Source organism: Lactuca sativa, chromosome 7 (assembly GCF_002870075.4).
Source record: "Lactuca sativa cultivar Salinas chromosome 7, Lsat_Salinas_v11, whole genome shotgun sequence".
NCBI classification, from domain to species: domain Eukaryota; kingdom Viridiplantae; phylum Streptophyta; class Magnoliopsida; order Asterales; family Asteraceae; genus Lactuca; species Lactuca sativa.
The window spans coordinates 27,638,417-27,657,585 of NC_056629.2; the positions used below are offsets into that span (position 1 = coordinate 27,638,417).

The 19,169-nt window shown below is 35.8% G+C and overlaps 1 protein-coding gene and 1 pseudogene across 1 annotated transcript; one reads left to right on the top strand and one right to left on the bottom strand.

Annotated features, from left to right (window-relative positions):
- Window positions 1-4,347: 4,347 nt before the first annotated feature.
- On the top strand, window positions 4,348-6,371 carry LOC111903977 (uncharacterized). Its single transcript, XM_023899752.3, has one exon. The coding sequence runs from the start codon at window positions 4,622-4,624 to the stop codon at window positions 6,020-6,022; it is 1,401 nt and encodes a 466-aa protein (XP_023755520.1). The 5' UTR covers window positions 4,348-4,621; the 3' UTR covers window positions 6,023-6,371.
- Window positions 6,372-9,623: 3,252 nt separating this feature from the next.
- LOC111903991 (flotillin-like protein 4) lies at window positions 9,624-16,766 on the bottom strand (annotated as a pseudogene).
- Window positions 16,767-19,169: the final 2,403 nt, after the last annotated feature.

Here is a 19,169-nt window from a genome sequence, read left to right on the forward strand (position 1 = left end):
ATAGCACGTATTTCATAAAATACTTCATATCTATGTGTAAGATGAAAGTGACTATACACTCACACATATAAACAACAATATATATACACATAGCACGTATTTCATAAAATACTTCATATCTATGTGTAAGATGAAAGTGACTATAAACTCACACATATAAACAACAATATGTATACACATAGCACGTATTTCATAGCAAATACTTAATATTTATGTGTTAAAAGAAAGTAACTACACACTCACTTGATCAGAAGATGATCGGACAACACTACGGCTCTTCAAGTAGATATTCTTCGGTGAAACCGGGATCACTTCACACACTGGGTTTCTTGCGGGCAGAGCTTCGGCTTGGAAACTCTTTTCTTCTCGGGATCTTCGGGTTTCGGAACTTGCTTCGGGTCTTGGGATTGATACCAGGGCGTCAGGGGTACTTATTTGCACGTAAATCGATGTAATATGGGAGAGAGATGAGAGAATGAGCAACCAAACTCGGCTGGCCCTTCAAATCTATTTATAGGGAAAAACTGGCCCTTGCCACGTCGTGGAACCTTTTTCCACGTCATGGGCTTGATCGTCACTGCATGCATCATCCCAAGTTGCATCTGGGGGACTCCCGGAGGTTTCAGGAGACTTGCCACGTCGTGGCACTGCTTGCCACGTCGTGGTCTCTGACAGTTTTGGGGTTTCGCGCCCCGAACTTCAGAAATTCATAACTTTCGCATACGAACTCCGTTTTCGACGTTCTTTATATCGATGCGAAGGTAAGATTATGCTCTACAACTTTCGTTTAGACTCCATTGGCTAATTTTGACTTTATTTTTAATATATTATAATTATATTACTTATATAATATCTTTAGTAAGCCGAGACAGGAAAACTCCGTTCGAAATTCATAACTCCTTCATCTGAACTCCGTTTTCGTCTGTCTTTTTATCGTTGGACTACTATCGAAGAAATCTTCGACTCTCGTTTAGATCACTAAGGATATATATCTATCTACCTTAAATTCACTATTTACGTCGCGCTGGGTCATGCCGGTTCTGTCGCGAAACTTCGACAGGTCATAACTTCTTCGTTATAACTCGGATTTTGGCGTTCTTTATATGCACGGAAACCTTGTGATATATACTACAACTTGGTTAAGATTAATCCTTCTAAATAATCTTCCATAAAAAAGTCATTTTTGATGTTTATCGTCTCTAAATTGACTAGCCCGGATCTACGGGTGTTACAGAGATATTGCCAGACAAAATACAATAACCGGTGGGCGGTGGCGGTGGTGAAATGCATATAATTTTTTAGGGGTTTCAATCTTTCAAATGACTGAGTTCACATAGATTTATAAATTAGGTAGGTTGATTGTTTTTTTATAAGATTTAAATTTCTTAGATTAGACCAGAAAGTTTCACTATAAGATTTAAATTTTAATACGGAAGTTTCATTATCCTCATGAAATACAAAATTGTATTACTCACTGCTTAATAGGCTAAAAAAGCAGGGGGGTCGTGGCCTTCCCTGGCCCCTACTCTGTTCCGCCCCTGCGAGTAAGCATAAATTTTAGTGAGTTCCCCTAATACACTACATATACTTTGCATACAAATTGCAAGCTGACAATCTCATCATAATGTCCCCATCCTTCTAAGCATGTAGCCGTGTGGTCTAACATGGTTTCATTGTCATCCCATTGAGACTATAGGCTCTGGCTTATCTCCGTTCCATCATTATCCCATTAGGCCTATAGGATCACGACCTATCCCTATTCCACCATCATCTCATCAGGCGTGTAGGCTCATGCCCTATCGTCGTTCCACCATCATCTCATAGGGCTTGTAGGCTCACGCCCTATCTTCATTCAACGATAATCCCATCTTAAGGCATATGATCTCATCATACAACCTTCCAGTTATCATAACAAAAGACTACTCTAGTCTAATTGGTCAAACAAATCCTAGTCACACATTCTTACAATAACAATACACAGACGTCCTACCGCGCAAAGGACATATAATGTCACACATAATGTAGTGATAAAACTCACCTGAAGCTAGCAATCCAAGTCTCACATTAAATGAATCAACTAGGACGAACAACCTAAATTCACCATTAGACATATCTCAACAATCGATACCAACAACCTTAGTCCCAAAACTTCATGTGCATCAAAGTTTGACAAAAAGTCAAATTGGTCAAATGGTCAACGGTTAACGGTCAACGCGCTGCGTCCACAACGATCCAAAATAGTCGTGATACTTCCTATGCTTCGTGACACGACCAAGGCGTCATCGTGCCACGTCTATTGAGCGATTTAGCCACTTTTGCCAAAATAACCGTGATACTGCTTACGCTTCACAAATTCACGTTGAACCATGTTTTGATCCAAACTACCCAATTTATCAATGTAGTTCATTTACCAAGCTTATATATTCTTGACATCATTACACGGTCTGTGTAATGCATTACACGATCCATGTGTTCCCTTAAAGTGCTCATTTGAGCATCGTACTTCCATCAGCTTTAGTCTAGTTTAACTCCTAAACATTAAATGCCCACAACTATCGCATATAAAATCTGTTTTAGCATATTGTTTTCGCTTACACGTGATATATCATCATGGCTACATTTCAATATTAATAATCACTCATTTGACATTACTGAGTCTAACTTTCATAGCCTCACACATAGGCTATCAAGCGAGAGACTATCACAATTAGCAACGTGTTCTTTTCCAAGATAACACCACTTACTCATGGCTTTACCATGTCAACCACCATATCAAGAGTTTTTTATTATACAATTAACTAATTTCAACAAAACAACTATAACCCATCATGTCATTGCTAATTCACAAAACATGATGTCACAATATAGTTGTAAAATTAAGAAACTAGTAAATAAAACCTTATGGCTGCATCAACTTTAGTATTTGATATTTAAGTTAAAATGAAATAAAATAATATTCAATAAATAACAAAAATATATAATTAAATTAAGTTAAAAGAATAAAATTAGATATTGTTAAATGATCGATGCTAATTATATTATAAAAAACTCAAATATGTTTTATAGATACTAAATGATTAACAAAATTGTTTAAAAAGTAGCACCTTTTAAGTCAAGGGATAAAGAATTAGGGGTGTTCGTTTGGATGTATCATTTTGATCCGATCCAATTAAGTGAATCCAAATTGATTTCGGTTTTTAAAATATGGATCCGAAAAGTCCAAACTAAATTCAAATCCGATCCGATTAAAATTTGGTTGGATTGATTTTTATAATTCGGTTTTCAAAAACCAAAACATTTTAAAACGATATATAATTATAATATTATCCAACTTTACACAAGAAACGAAAACAAATTGTTTAGTTGTGATTTGAAATTTATAAACAACTACTAAGAAGATATATTATAGTTAAATATTTTATAGATAGAAAACTTTTGAGAGAAAATACATATTAATGTTTTTTTATCGAGTGAAACGTTTTGAATCTATTTAAAAAAATAAATTACAATATTAATAAATCACTATAGATATATGTTATAAATAAATAAGTAATAAATATTTATTCGGTTTTTTTAGACTATTCAGTTCTTATTTTATAAACCAAAACCAATCAGAAATTCAAAATAATAATTCGGTTTTGTTGAAAACCAATCCAAAAATCTGAATATCCGAACCAAATAGTCCAATCCAAATTGTCCAATTGAACAATTCGGTTTTATCCAAATAGTGAACAACCCTATAAGGAATTGCCAATGTAATTAACTTTAAGTTTTGTAAACATGTTATTAAATTTATTTTTGTTTTTTATCTATCATTAATTTTTTTAAGATTATTTGGAAAGGGTGTTGCTATAGGTATTCATCTCATTCACATAAATCATCAAATTATATGGATACACAAACACTATTTCACTCATAAAAAAAATACACAAAGTCATTTGGGAAGATACGAATTAGAAGCTCCAATTTGAAAAACCTGGTTATAATTAGCCATTATAGGTTTTCATGTATATATTGAGCCATTAAAAAAATTGTACATATTTAATAAACCTCATATATGATTCAATGTATATATAAAAACCTATAAAAGTAAAACTAGTTACTCTCATAAAATTATTATCCCTAAAGATAAAGTCGAGTTTTATTGGAATTTAAAGAAGGGGGCTACATAAACTTCCTATTAAAGATGTTTTAAAAAATGTTTTTATGTTTGTCAATCAAAACCAAATTATATTTGTGTTTGTGTGTGAATGTGAGAATAATCAAATAATCAAAAAGATTGGAAGGGAAAGTTGTTTATTGCACCTCACCTAACTATGCATGTGGGCTGTGGCCCCTTTCCATAGATCAACACGACTTAAAAATATCCAATCGATCTTCTCTCTCTTCCGCTAAAGTACAAACCTGTCTTCAATGAAATCCCTCCACTTTTCTTGATCAAACCAACACAATTTTGGTTCCAAACACTTCAAAACACACATACAACACCAAAACACACACTTCATCTTCTGACGTTTGCCGCCATCAAATTCAACCATGCTCATCTACGCTCATCTTCCATATTCCGTAAACACAATACCATGAAGCAAAAGAAAAGATTATGGTTTCAGAGAACTAGTCAATGGAGAATAAGAAGAGATCTTTCGTTGCTGTTTTATCTCTTCTCTTGCTTCTGTTAATTGCTTTCAATGGAGCTTCTATCTTCTCCATAATGATACCTTACCCGGAAAATATCGCCGGAGATTCAAGAAACTTGGTGTCTGTGTCGTCTTCTTTGTCGAATTTGATGTATGCGCTTGAAGAAGAAAACCCATCTGTAATCTCGAAAACCCATTTCAAGTTACAGCGAAATACGGTGGCCGGCGCCGGAGATTATACGAGCTTTAACCCTGTACCTTACTCAATGCACGATGTAGAACAACATCAGCAGCAGAGTATATCCTTGGTGAAAGAAGAAACCCCATCTGTAATCTCAAATACCCATTTACCCCTTCTGCGAAAATCTCACAGTTTACCTTTCGAATCCGAAGATTTCCCGGTCAAAAAGAAGAAACTTTTGGAGGGTTTGACTTTCTTGGAGCCTTCTGACCGGCTCCGGCGAGGGTATTTCCGGGCGAGAGTGAAGGAATTCTTTAGCAAGAATGAGACTTCTTGCAAGGTTCGTTTCTTTATGACGTGGATTTCGCCATTGAATTCTTTTGGTGAAAAAGAAGTCCACTCAATCGAAACTGTATTCAACACACACCCAACTGGGTGTCTGCTAATCCTTTCAAACTCCATGGATTCGAATAGAGGACGCCAGATTCTAAAACCATTTTTGGAAAAAGGGTTTCGAGTAACAGCAATTTCGCCTGATTTACACTACTTGTTCAAGAACACAATGGCAGAATCATGGTTTTTTAAGTTAACTAGAGGTGATGTTGATGCTGGGTTCATTCCATTTGGTCAAAACTTATCGAACTTGCTTCGGCTTTGTTTGTTATATAAATTCGGTGGGGTTTATATGGATACCGATGTTATGATTTTGAAAAGCTTCTCGAAGTTAAAGAATTCAATCGGAGCTCAAACATTGGATTTGGGTTCAAAGAACTGGAGCAGGTTGAATAATGCAGTCATGGTGTTCGATAAAATGCATCCATTGGTTTACAAGTTTATCGAAGAGTTCGCATTAACTTTCAATGGAAACAAATGGGGTCACAATGGTCCTTACTTGGTTTCACGTGTAGTTTCAAGGCTTGAAGGTAGGCCTGGATATAATTTTACGATTCTACCCCCATCAGCTTTTTATCCAGTGAACTGGAACAGGGTTCGGAATCTTTTTCGTGGGGCTAAAAATGAGACGGATGCAAAATGGTTGAGGTGTAAACTTAGGCAGATTCGAAGCCAGAGTTATGCTGTTCATCTTTGGAATAAGCAGAGTAGAAACCTTCGTGTTGAAGAAGGAAGCATTGTGGGAAAGATTTTATCAAGTCATTGTGTTTTCTGCAATTCATCCACAAATAGCATTGTAAGTATACAATAAAACCAGGAAAAACAAAATCCAATCTTTTGTGTTATTTGTGGTTAGGAATCAACTCAATTCCTTCCACATTTTGATTACGATAAAAAAGAAAAACCGATGAAAAACGAAGAAATCGGATATAATTTCAAGTTTTTTGATTTCATTATGTTAGCATGATCATATGAATTAGAAGCAAAATTCATAAAAGATTTCGTTATATGGTTGTAGTTTTCAAAAGCAAACGTTGGTTTATAGTATTTTCTTTGGAGCGGAAATGGCAAAATAGTGCTGAAATAACTTGTACATTATTCATTACAAAGTTGTACCTTTTTTTGTTTTGGAAAAAGATGTAGCCTTTGTTTTGGTTTCATATCTCGCAATATCTACGTGCTTCTATTTTAGTGTTTCTAAGCAGTTGAACCTCAGTCGAGAGTAGATTTGGTATAACCGAGAGTAGTAATGATATAATTGCTTGTACTTTGTGCAGTATAATGCAGTACATTATGCATTTGGAATCGTACAATTTTGCTTAGAGTAGACATGAAATTTTGCTATTGATTTTCGACTTTTAAAACATCAAACCACTTTATATACCCTCAGTCGCTCATGGTTTTAATTATGTTCTTATAATTTGTATAACATGCAGTAAAAATTATTTATTGCTCTTTATTCAATCATGTATTTGCTAAAAAGGTTGAATTCTTATATTATATGCTTCTTTGTCTTTTGGCATCATTAGAAAACAACTTTTGTAAAAGAGACTTCTACTTTTCAGGTTGAATGAAGAAAAAACAAACATATATGTTTGTTTTACACATTTCTTTTTCGAACGGTAGAAATAAATTAAAAAGAAGCTACCAAAGAGCTACACAAAACAAGTTACATAATAATGCTAACCGGGTTTTGTTTCCAATCAACTCAGTTAAGATTAGACTTATGTCTATCATTACACCAAGTAAATGACCGGGGAACAATATTATCAAAGGACTAAACTGCAAAAGTGATCCATATGTATAACTGAAAATTGAGGATGATGACATAGGAGGGTAATAACGTTTCCTGTTTGTTCATATTAGGTCCCTAACGTATTTTTTGTGTGTATTACACCATTAAGGTTGTTATAACCGTTAGAAATAATCCATTTTACCGGTTTCTTCCTGTTAAAAGGATTATTTGTAAATGGTTACAATAACCTTAATGGTGTAGTACGCACAAAAAATACGTAGGGACCTAAAATGGACAAACAGGAAACGTTATTACCTTCCTAAGATTTTTAGTATTTATTATTTTGAATATATATTTTTAGGATTTTTAGTATTTATTTTTATATATGTATTTCATATAAAGTTGTTGAAATTAAAAAGAATAAAAAGTAGAAAAGTTTGGATTCGATTGGATTTTGTAACCGCATCATCCAGTTAACATCTAGCAAAACAAAACCTCTAGCAAGGAGCTAGAGAGAACAAATTAAGGCCAAATTGGATTTTGTAACCACATCACGGATAGCGACAAAACGGTTCCACCTAGTAGGCATACTACCCATAGGAAGCGTCATATCATTAACCTAATTTTGTGCTGATTTAACATAAGATACCCGACGATTCAAGCTCCCAAGACCACTTATCCGACATTTCCCCTATGCGAATAAGATTTAATATCTCCACAAGATAATCAAATTGGATCAATTCAGCCCCTCATCTAATCCCCCGAAGCCAATGAAAATTTCATCCCCTTGAATCCCATTATTCACTTACTCGAGCATCTTGATTAAAGGCCAAAGCAAAGAGCCTCCCGAACCGCTCCCTAAGAGAAATATCCAAGCATCAAACATCCTTCAAGAACCTCGTTTGAGTCCCATCCCCCACCACTCTATACATGGAATTAGAAGGAATACAACCATTCTCATGGAGATGATTAATGGATCCTACAATCTTTTGCCAAACACCCCCTCCAGTTCCTATTCTCGAATCCTCCGAGAAACCACCACCTTCCCGTGACAAAATTTGACAATTTTAACCCAAAGAGCTCATTTGTTATTAAGAAACCGCCACTTCCATTTATAAAGAAGACCGAGGTTAAAAGCATCCAAATTACCAACCCCAAGACCTACAAGTTTCTTATTTAAAAAGTAAAAATTTACTATAGGGGTTTATAATTTCATACGGGGATAATGACTTAGGAGGGTAATAACGTTTCTCATTTATCCATATTAGGTTCCTGATCGAGGTCGTTGTCTCTGTCAAAAATAAACCTCACACACACTAGATAGCTAGGGTAAGTAGGGTCGAATCCACGAGGAGTTTGTGGTCAAACTTTGTGCTATAGTAGTAAATGAAAAAGAACTAATACTTGCAATTGTCACGGAAAATATTAAACTAAGATTTAAATAAATAAAAAAACTAGAAAATTTATATTGTAAACGATTACCAATGAGAAAAACAAGGTTACGTCAGGTTTAATGTTGGATGATTAAGACTCACGTGTTTATCTTCCCTTAAATTCCAAATTAATTATGAAAACATAACTAAGGTCAATCAACATGCAATAAATAACTTTGGGCACACAATACGTTATTCCTACTTGTCTTACTCCCTATGTCTAAATGGATTAGGAACAATGAGTGGCTTGGCAATATTGTGTCCTACGATTACCTATTACAATGTTGAGTATATAATACTACAAATTCGGAAGAATGTGTGTGGGTTCAACTGATCATCTTAGTTCCTAAACTACTTGAATTCAGAATGATTAGTGAATTAACAATACACTATCTTAGTTGCAATATCACACAATAAGAAAACACAACTCCAATTACTATAAGTAAAAATCATAACTTTAAGAATGAAACAATAACTGAAATTGACTAGAATAAAAGTAATAATCAAAACGTGTTCATCCTAACATCCTACAACGTTCCCGGAAGTAACCTAGGTGGTTTAGCCTTCCATATGATTAACAAAACACACAACTTCAATATAAACAATGAAATAATGCTAAAATTCACAAACCAACTTGGAATCATAAAATCAATGAAGTCTAATGATCAATCAACTTAGAACGATGAAACCTTGGGGATGAAGTAATCAAATCTGGAGCTTGATGGAATTGATGTAGATTCGTTGGTTGAACAATCTTCAAACGTTGAATGATAATTAATTTGATGATTTCTTGGCTTTGATTCGGAAATTGATGACCAAGAACGCGTTTGGAGAAGGTTTGGAACCCTCCAAAACTGGTGAAAATCGCAGGGGAGAAGTCCCAAGTCAATTAGGGTTTAATCTCCCTTAAATAGATGCTAAAAAACTGATTTTTGGAGTTGTTTTCCACGTCGGCGTCCTAGTAGTCGTCTTAGACGTCACATAGGACGTCTGGGCGTCCTTCAGGGCGTTTTACATGTCTTCTGTCGTCCTTGATTTGCACTTGAAAATGTCCTAAAACGGGTAGGCGTCCTAGGGGGCGTCTTAGACGCGTTCTAAGACGTCCTTCATCTTTGTTGCCCCTTTTTGGTGATGAAAACAGTAGAATCAATAAAAACGCAAAACATGAAAGTTGTAGGATATTTTGTCTAGTTTTTAAAACTTCTTCATTCATGTCAATTGGAGCTCTAGATCTTGAGATATGATCAAAACATTGAAGAGTGGTCAAATTTCTCAGCACCATTTTTCTTCATTCTTTTAGCAATTCGTCTCTCATGCATGTTAGCTTCATTTTGCTCTTTTTTCTTGCGGGTTCCGACCACTTTAGCACTAAGTAGTTGCCTGCACATAATGTTCAACATTTTATCAAAGTAGTGACATTTTTGGGCAATCACACATCAATTCAACATATTTAGTACAATTTATTATTTTATAAATATAGACCAATCAGTTCCTAACGTATTTTTTGTGTGTATTACACCATTAAGGTTGTTATAACTGTTTAGAAATAATCCCTTTTACCGGTTTCTTTTTATTAAAAGAACTATTTGTAAACGGTTATAACAACATTAATGGTGTAATACGCACAAAAAATACGTTAGAGACCTAAAATGAACAAACAGGATACGTTATTACCCTCTTACATTATCCCTGAAAATTGTCACTACTTACTTTGGTTTAAAAAGTTTTGGAGTTTGAACTGTGTTAGAGGTGGGGTCCAAACTGATCCTAAAAATATGTATATGAACTAAATTGGTCGTAGTCCAGTCTTAGACCATTCAGTGTGGACTGAAGTCCTACTCGGTCCTTCAAAATGTTACACATGGCAAAACCTGTAACAGCCCGGAATCTCAGGTATTGTTAAATTATGTTTTTGGGGTGATTTAAGAGGGGACTCGGCGAGTTGGAGCCTAGACTCGCCGAGTAGGATCGCAGACTTGGTCGCGGGTTCGCGACTGGACTCGACGAGTCCAGATATGGACTCGGCGAGTCTACGTTGTTTAGCGAAAACCCTAACCGTTCAGGTTTGGGACGTATAAAAGGGACTTATTGGCCGTCATTGTTCATTTTAGCCTTCTGAGAAGAACCCTAAATCGATTGTGTGCATCTGGAGCAAGGATTATAGGCCATTGTTGATTATAGAAGAGTTGTTGTGCAAGGAAGAGAAGGGATTGGCTAAAGGAACAGCAAGGGAGTCACATTCTGAGGATTGGGGACACAGAGAATACATCATCCAAGTAAGAATTCGAGTATACTCTGCTATGTTGATGTGATTATGGAATTAGGGTTTATGGAACCCTTTTGTGAATAGATTGAATGTTACCCTAGTCCCCTAAACGATTGTAACCCTGTATTGGGACCCTTGGAGGTCCAGAATGTCCCATGTCTGTGCATTTCGGGAATTGATGAAGGTTTTGGATTGGAATCCTTATGCCTTAGGTCAAAATGTAAATTATGAATCTTAGGGTGTATCATGAGCACTGAAATGAGGACTTTACGTGATGGATCAGCCTAGGAAGGCCAGACCTAGGAATGGTCGGAGCAGTTCTGACCTTAGGATGCAGTTTGAGCGGTTGCATGGCATGGACTCGCCGAGTTCGATGAACAGACTCGACGAGTAGCTTGAAGATTAACTGGGACTCGTCGAGTTGTTCTTCAGACTCGGCGAGTTGAGTCGGGGTGGCCCCGCGATTCTTCCAGGAGTAACTCGTCGGGTCAAGGAGGATACTCGACGAGTAGAAAGAGAATCTCTTAGAATTGGAGGACGTCTAGACTCGCCGAGTCGCCATGGCACTCGCCGAGTCCGGTCGAGTTGACCGTTGACCAGAGTTGACCTAAGTCTGACTTCTTAGGGATAGTCACACTTAGAAGATATAAGTGTTAATGAGAGATATGTGATGTTATAGGGAGGTTGTAGCTCGACGGATTGTGCACGAGTGATTTCAGGATTTGCTAGCTTTCAACATTCACGAGGTGAGTCTTCTCACTATACTGTACCCGGAAGGGTTTGACTGTGTGACCGGAAGGTCAGATATGATATGTGATATGTATGCTATATGTGGTAAGTTATTTGTTATATGTGCTATGTATGTTATGTGGAGCGGAAGGCAATATGTGATGGGCCGGAAGGCGATTATGTTATGGGCCGGAAGGCGTTGTGTTGAGGACCGGAAGGTCAGGGCCTGGAAAGGCGCATGTGCGTAAGTTGTATATTGGGGAACTCACTAAGCATTTATGCTTACAGTTGTTATGTATGTGTTTCAGGTACTACCGAGGACCGTGGGAAGGCGTCGGCGTGATCAGTACACACTGAAGGATGTTTTTATGATCTTGGGATTTAGACAATTTGTATTTGACATGACACTTACATTATTTATGCCTTGTTTTGAATGGAAATACTTTATTTTTAAAATGAAAAATTTGTTTGAAAATTTGCGTTGTTACAAAACCGATCCCAAACAGGTCCAAAATTAATCTGGTCCAAAAATAAACCAGTCTTTTTTAGAGCGGATCCAATCCAGATGAGTCCAACAAGTCAAAGATAACTCGGTAGCCCAATTATTCATAAAGTCTTTAAGAATATACTCCTTCCGTCCCAAAATTATTGTTCAAAGATAAAAAATATACGGATTAATAAAACATTAATTACCATTAATTTTATACAATAAAATGATAGTTTACCCTTTTCTGTATTTATTTCCATCATTAAATATTTTGATTGGTTAAGTAATAATGATGAAAATTTTGATAATATATATATATATATATATATATATATATATATATATATATATATATATATATATATATATATATATATATATATATATATATATATATATATATATATATAGGGAGAGGATCAAATGAGAACACCTAAAAGGTTGAGAGCGCGAGAACAGTTCTGGACCAGTCATTTTATAAGGGTATATTAGTAACTTTATATAAATATTAATTAATGATTTCCTAAAATCTAGGGATAATGATTTTAATTATCTAACAAAATTAATATTTCCTTTTACTTAATGAAATATATATAAATATTTTTTTTATGATTTTTCCCACAAATTATTTATGACCGTTTCAAAAAAATTACCTAAAAAAATTAATATTTTCTTTTATTTTAAATCTGAAAAGAAAATCTTAGAAAAAATATTATTTTCTACTATTTCACGTTTTTTGTTTTTTAAAAAAATGAATAGAAATTCAATCCCAAATCAATACACTTCCAATCATAAATGAAAACACATCAAATTACAAATAATTCAATGCATTTTTCATAAATTGGAAATAAAAAATAGTGTAAAAATTATCATTTTTTCATAAAATGAATACCTCTAATCATAAATATATACACTCATTCACATGAATACACAACTATTCATAAATAAATACAATCATTCACACACGAATACATTGCAATTCACAAAATAAATACACTGTTATTTATAAATTAATACACATTCTATCATAAATGAATACACATGCTATTCATAAATGAATACAATCATTCACACATAACTACAATGTTATTCATAAATGAATACACGTGCTATTCATAAATAAATACAACCATTCACGCACCCCCTTCAAGAAATTATTACCAAAAAATTCGAAAATTAGGATTGTGTTTCTTTCTTTGCCTCTGTTCTTCAGAAATTTTTCCAGTTGGTCCTCCCATTGCAACCATTCTACCTCCTGAACACTCAAGCAAAGATTAACACTCAAAGAAAATCAACACTCCACGGTAAAATCAATATGTATAATTATAAAATCTTTTTGTGAGATATGGATGATCAAGAAACAAAAACCCACCGATTCACTGTAAAATATCAACACCCAAATATCCATACCTTCATTTGTTTCTATCAAAACAAACAAAGAAAAAGGAATTTTCGTTGTTCTTCTTTTCATCTCTATCAATTTCTGTCAAACCACCAAACCCAAACACCCATCTAAACCTATTTATTAAACTTCATTGATTTACAGTCAAAATAAAAAGAAAAGAGAAGAGAATCATTACCTTCTGGTTTGCATATAACTCACCGTCGGCGACTTGTTGGCGGGAGTAGAGTGTCACTCCGCCATCGCCTTCTGAGCCTCCGCTTGTTTCTCCTTCTCGTATTGAATTTCTTCAACGACCTTCTGTTTTCTGTAAAGCTCCCAATTCGCCTCTTGTACCTTTGTTTAGATCAAACCGATAGAAATTCAATTTCGTGATAAATAGGTGATTAATTGTATTCGATTAATTTGTGTTATCTTTGTTACCTTAGTTTCATAGTCAACGCTAGCTTTGCTCAAGAACTCAGACTTGAGTTTCTCCGTCTGAGTCAACGCGTTCATTATCTCAACCTCCTTCTGCAGCTCCGCCTCCCGGAGCGCCACCGCCTTTTTCGACTCCACCTCTGTAACTTGTGAATCCTTGGCCCACTTTGCATTCTTCATCACGAGCTCTGCTTTTGCTTCAGCCACTTCAGCCTCCCTTTTGGTTCTCAAACACCTTCACCTCTGTTTTCACCTTTATCTCCTCCTTCTTCCCCATGTCCTTGCCTCTGTGTCGCTATGATCTTCGTCTCTACGTCTATCTTCGCTGCATTCTGAAGTGTCTAGCCTTGGCGAAGCTTGGATCCAAATTCACCCTAAACAACAATCAATCGTGAATCAGAAACTGAGTATCTACCATTCAAAACCTAAGAAACATAAAATTACCTTCATCTTTGCTTCAGAAACATCAATCTTATCTTGATTTGCAGCTTCCTGTTGGATTTTTTGCCCTAAATATGAAAAATACTCTTGTCCAAGTTCGTCGACCATCTGTTTCACATTCGCATTGTAGATCAACAATCTGAACTGATTAAGTTCTAATTGGACCTTATCGAACACTTCCTTCTTAAAATCCTTCGTCCCTTTGAAAATTTCTTCCATGGTCATTGACGCAGCGAGGACACGGGTCTCCTCTTCGATGATCCCCTTCACGAGCTCAATCACATGGTGTGATTGTTTATCGTGAGAGGCGATGAGTTTGGCATATTTGCGGCGGCTGGAATGAGAGGATGCCCTAGGGTTGTGACAAATGCAGAAGTAGGGATGTAGAGGGAGAGAGACGAGAGAGAGAGAGAGAGAGAGAGAGAGAGAGAGAGAGAGAGATTGTAGGAATTGCTAAACATAGGTAAACAATCAATTACCATTTTACCCTTATGACAGTTTTAAAGTTACAATTTAATTCCTGTAATTTTAAGAATTTACATAAATGACCCATTCGATAATAGCCTTAGATTTAGTTTTTTAAATGGTTCAGATGTGTTCTCGCGTTCTCAACCTTTTAGTTGTTCTCATTTGATCTTACTATATATATATATATATATATATATATATATATATATATATATATATATATATATATATATATTACAAAAAATAGACTATTATTTTAAATAATTCGAAAAGAAAAGATGGTCTATAAATATTTTTACAATGCTCTTGTGGCTTCGTTTCCCATTTTATAGTGCTTTCTTATTTGCCGCTTCCACCTTTCCAGTCTTATTTGCCACCAATGATGTGGGACAAATTGCTTTGCCTTTGGTTTAATATTTGTTTTACTCTTCAAACTAATTAGTCATGAGAATTGGCTAACGGCTAGGAAGTATAATGCAACACATCAACAACACTAATTAATTTTTATTGATTTGTTTTGGGCTAGAATTATATAACGACAAGAATAATACAACGACGACAATTATACAAACGGCTAGAATAATGTTATGAACCTAATTTTTAACTTTAATATATTATTTATATGTTCAAGTTTATATGTATATATGAAGTTATGAAATGTTGAAATAATATAATTATATAGTTACTTGATGGATGGTGAAATGTTGAAATAATATAATCATCCTGTTAACAATCCAACCCAACTTATTTTTTTTCTATAAAAAATTAATTTTTCTCTCTTTCACATATGCAACCCAATCTAATCCAATCTAAAATTTTATACTCATAACCAACCCAATCCAATCTATTTTTCTTTTTATTAAAGATAAAATTGATTTATTAACAAAATTTAGTTTTTGATACAAAATGTAATTGATTCCTTCTAATAAATATTAATAAATACAGACACGTGGCCATGGGCTCCTTTGCAAATTAAGATGGCCATGGGCTCCTTTGCAAATTAAGATGAGAGAAGGGCCTGGGAGCAAGCTAGTTCACAAAGTATCACATAATTCTTATTTTTTTTAATGTTAATTTTCTCACAATCGGCTCCCAAGAAACCCCCAATGGGTAGTCTTAAAGCTACCATATGGCAATTGGAGTGAAAAAATCGGAAAATCGAAAATCGAAAACAAATCGAAAAAAGATCGGCATCGGACTTGTTTAAAGCGAGACCGATTCGAAAAAGACCAAATCGAAAAGACCGGTAAAAAAACTGGATTGAAAAAGGATCGACCAATAACCGATCGGAACCGATCTAAAAAGGACCGGTCCAAAAAAAGACTGATCCGAAAAAAAGGATTGAGTTAGGACGGATCCAGGACCAGTTAAGGATCGATTTTTGTGCACCTCTATCTTGTATATAGCTGAAAATTGTTAATTTTGTTCAAAAAATTTTAGACTAATATCACCGGTCAAAAATAAGAAATTATTGTAGTTTTGGTCCAAAACATTTTAAAATTTTTTAAAATGATGGATTTGCTCTTATTGTTATTTTTTCCTATTTTTCTTTTATTACAATAACAAAAAAAGGTTGTGTATCTATCCCACCCCCCCTCTCCACATTACATATTAGGAACCCTAAATCGACATATCAGATTTCCATCATCACTGGACCTCCACTAATATGAAGAAGCCGTCCTTCTCCCCGGACTTCTCCTTTCTTGTTGAAACTCCACCCTTCTCATCACAAACCGTAAACCAACTTCTCTTTTTCTCGCTGAAACTCCACTCTTCTTATTACAAACCTTAAACCCATATCGAAAACCTTCTCTCTCTCTCTCTCTCTCTATCTATCTATCTATCTATCTATCTATCTATCTATCTATTTATCTATCTATACACATGAAGATAACGACGCTAGGTGTACTGTTATGGTTTTCGAGGCATCATTCGTCGGTAACGGCGACGCTAGGGTACCAACTTGATGTTTCTTTGTCTCTCCAGATCTTGCTATGGTTTTGGATCAAAACCATTTGCAGATCCGACTCGACAACAACATACGGAGGTGGTTTCAATTTCTTATTTGTGAATGCCATGGATGAACAAGATGAACACCACCCTTTTTGACCGAAGCTATGGTTTACAAGTTTGAGATAGAGGGAGAAAAGGGCAGCGATCTGTTTGATTGCCATTGAAGAGTCACCATCGGCAGACAATGGTGATCATCGACGAGGAGGATTGTGTTTGTAGCTACACGATGAAGAGAGAGAGGTAGGATGGTTGTGTGTTAAAGAAAGAAGTGATAAGTATGATAACAGTTGTTTTTAGCTCAGACGAGTTGGGAGACCGAATATGACGACCAACAATGGTTATCTCCGATGAAGATGGTCGATGCCAGTGGTCTTGTAGATCCGGATTCGATGAGTTTTCCCTAACAAATGAAGAAAGAGAGAGATAGAGAGAATGATAGAGAAATTGTGTTTGTGTATGTGTGTTACAAGATGCATGTAACGTCCGGTTCCTGGTATGTATTTTAAATAAGAATTTTTTCACTTTTACTCTAGGACTCGACGAGTTGGAGGCCCCAACTAGTCGAGTGGAGGTTAAATTTGGACGCGGGTGGAAGAATATACTCGCCGAGTCGGAAGCCCCGACTCGACAAGTAGACATTTCTGGATGAAACCCTAAATTTGAAGGTTTGCACCCTATTTAAGCAACTTATAGGGCCTCCATTCCAGCCCCCACCGCCCTCAGACTCTCTTCACGAAACCCTAATCGATTATTGAGTGTTCTTAAGCTTTGTGTGCCATTTGTGTGTCTTTGACGCTTGAGAAGGAAGAGGAGGCTTGGGAGATCAAGAGAAAGCAAGTAGATCCATAGGTTGTGGCACACTTCCAGCTCATTTGAGGTATAAAGCTGATACGTTGACTATTCATTTCTTAGATCTCTATTTAGGGATAGTTTTTACCTTTTCTAAGTTATAGTGAAGCCATTTTCGGGATTGTGTGCATCTTTGGGGTTGTATATTCAGATCTTGAACCTTGTAAGGATAGTTTCTACCTTTTCTAAGTCATAGTGAATCCATTTTCGGGATTGTGTGCATCTTTGGGGTTGTATATTCCGATCTTAAACCTTGGAGGATTCTCATGGTATAAAGGTGCCAAATTTATTGCTATAAGAGTCCCATGCACCATATAAACCTCTTTTTAGGACCATTTGAGCTATTTAATCCATGCATGCACGTAAAGTTTGTAACTTTACGTGTTATATCGATCCTAGGAGGTCAGATCTATGTTTCGGATGCATTGATCTCGACTAAAATCGATTGGTAGACTTGGACTTTGGGGGACTCGGTGAGTCGGGCTATGGCTCCCCAACCTTTTCTGTTTCTGATCGAATTGGTTGAGTCTAGAAGAGGACTCAACAAGATGGATGTGAATATGGACTTGAAGATCAAAGAACTCGACGAGTTCAAGGCAATGTCCCAACTATATGAAGAAGAACTCGACGAGTTGAAGGAAGAACTCGACAAGTCCAGGACTAAACATTTCAACTTGTATGAAGCAGGACTCGACGAGTTCAAGGATGAGCTCAACGAGTCATAAGCGAAAGGTCTCGATTCTGTATAAAGGAGAACTCGACGAGTTCTTGAAAGACTCGACGAATAGGATCGAAGTTCCAGAATGTTGTGGGTTTTGGAACTCGACAAGTCGGTGGACCAACTAGGCGAGTTGAGTCAACCAGATGTTGAATTTAACCAAAAGTTAACTTTGACCAGGGTGTTGACCTTGACTTTGACTTTGACCTGAGTTGACCCTTGAAAGGGTTAAGACTATGAAATGGTAATTAAGGGAGGTTATTATGTGTAGGAGTTTGAGAGGAGTTGATCCCAACACCAAGGACAGTTCAGATACTGCATGAAATTGAGGTGAGTTACCTTCCAGTTAATGATAAATCTAGACTAATAATTAGTCGCGGTAAAAAGACTAAAATCTAGTAATAATGATACTAGGTTTCGTCAAAGGAAAATAAAATTGTTAAAAGCGAAACGTTGCCCAAGTTTGGAGTCATCACTTTAACAAGTGAGTGCATAGTTACTTTCATCTTACACATAGATATGAAAAATTTAATATAAATTACGTGCTATGTGTGTATATTATCTGTGTTCTTGATATCTATGTTGGATGAACAAAATATACATGTTTTATAAATTTAAACTGTATATGTATTTTTATACCTATAAATACATTGGGTAAAGATGGGTAGATGAAAGATGAGATGAATAATGAGAGATGAAAGATGATAGATGATGAGAGGTGAAAGATTATGAGAAACCTGACCCAAGCGATGATCCAATCATCTAGTAGAGTATAGATGATGACCACAAACTATTCTAGACAGTCCAGTGGAACGCTAGCAGGCTCACAACTTGTAGGTGTTGTGAACAATTTGTTCACCAGATGTACTCTAAAAACCCTGGCAGCTATGGACTTAGTGCCTTATAAGTGAACATTGGCAGGTATGGATTTAGTGCCCTATAAAGGAACATTGGCAGTGTAATGCCCGTAGATCAGGGCTAGTCAATTTAAAGACGA

What these genes read in the sequence shown, in the direction of transcription:
- LOC111903977 (XM_023899752.3), top strand. Translation starts at nt 4,622, where the DNA reads ATGGAGAATAAGAAGAGATCTTTCGTTGCTGTTTTATCTCTTCTCTTG.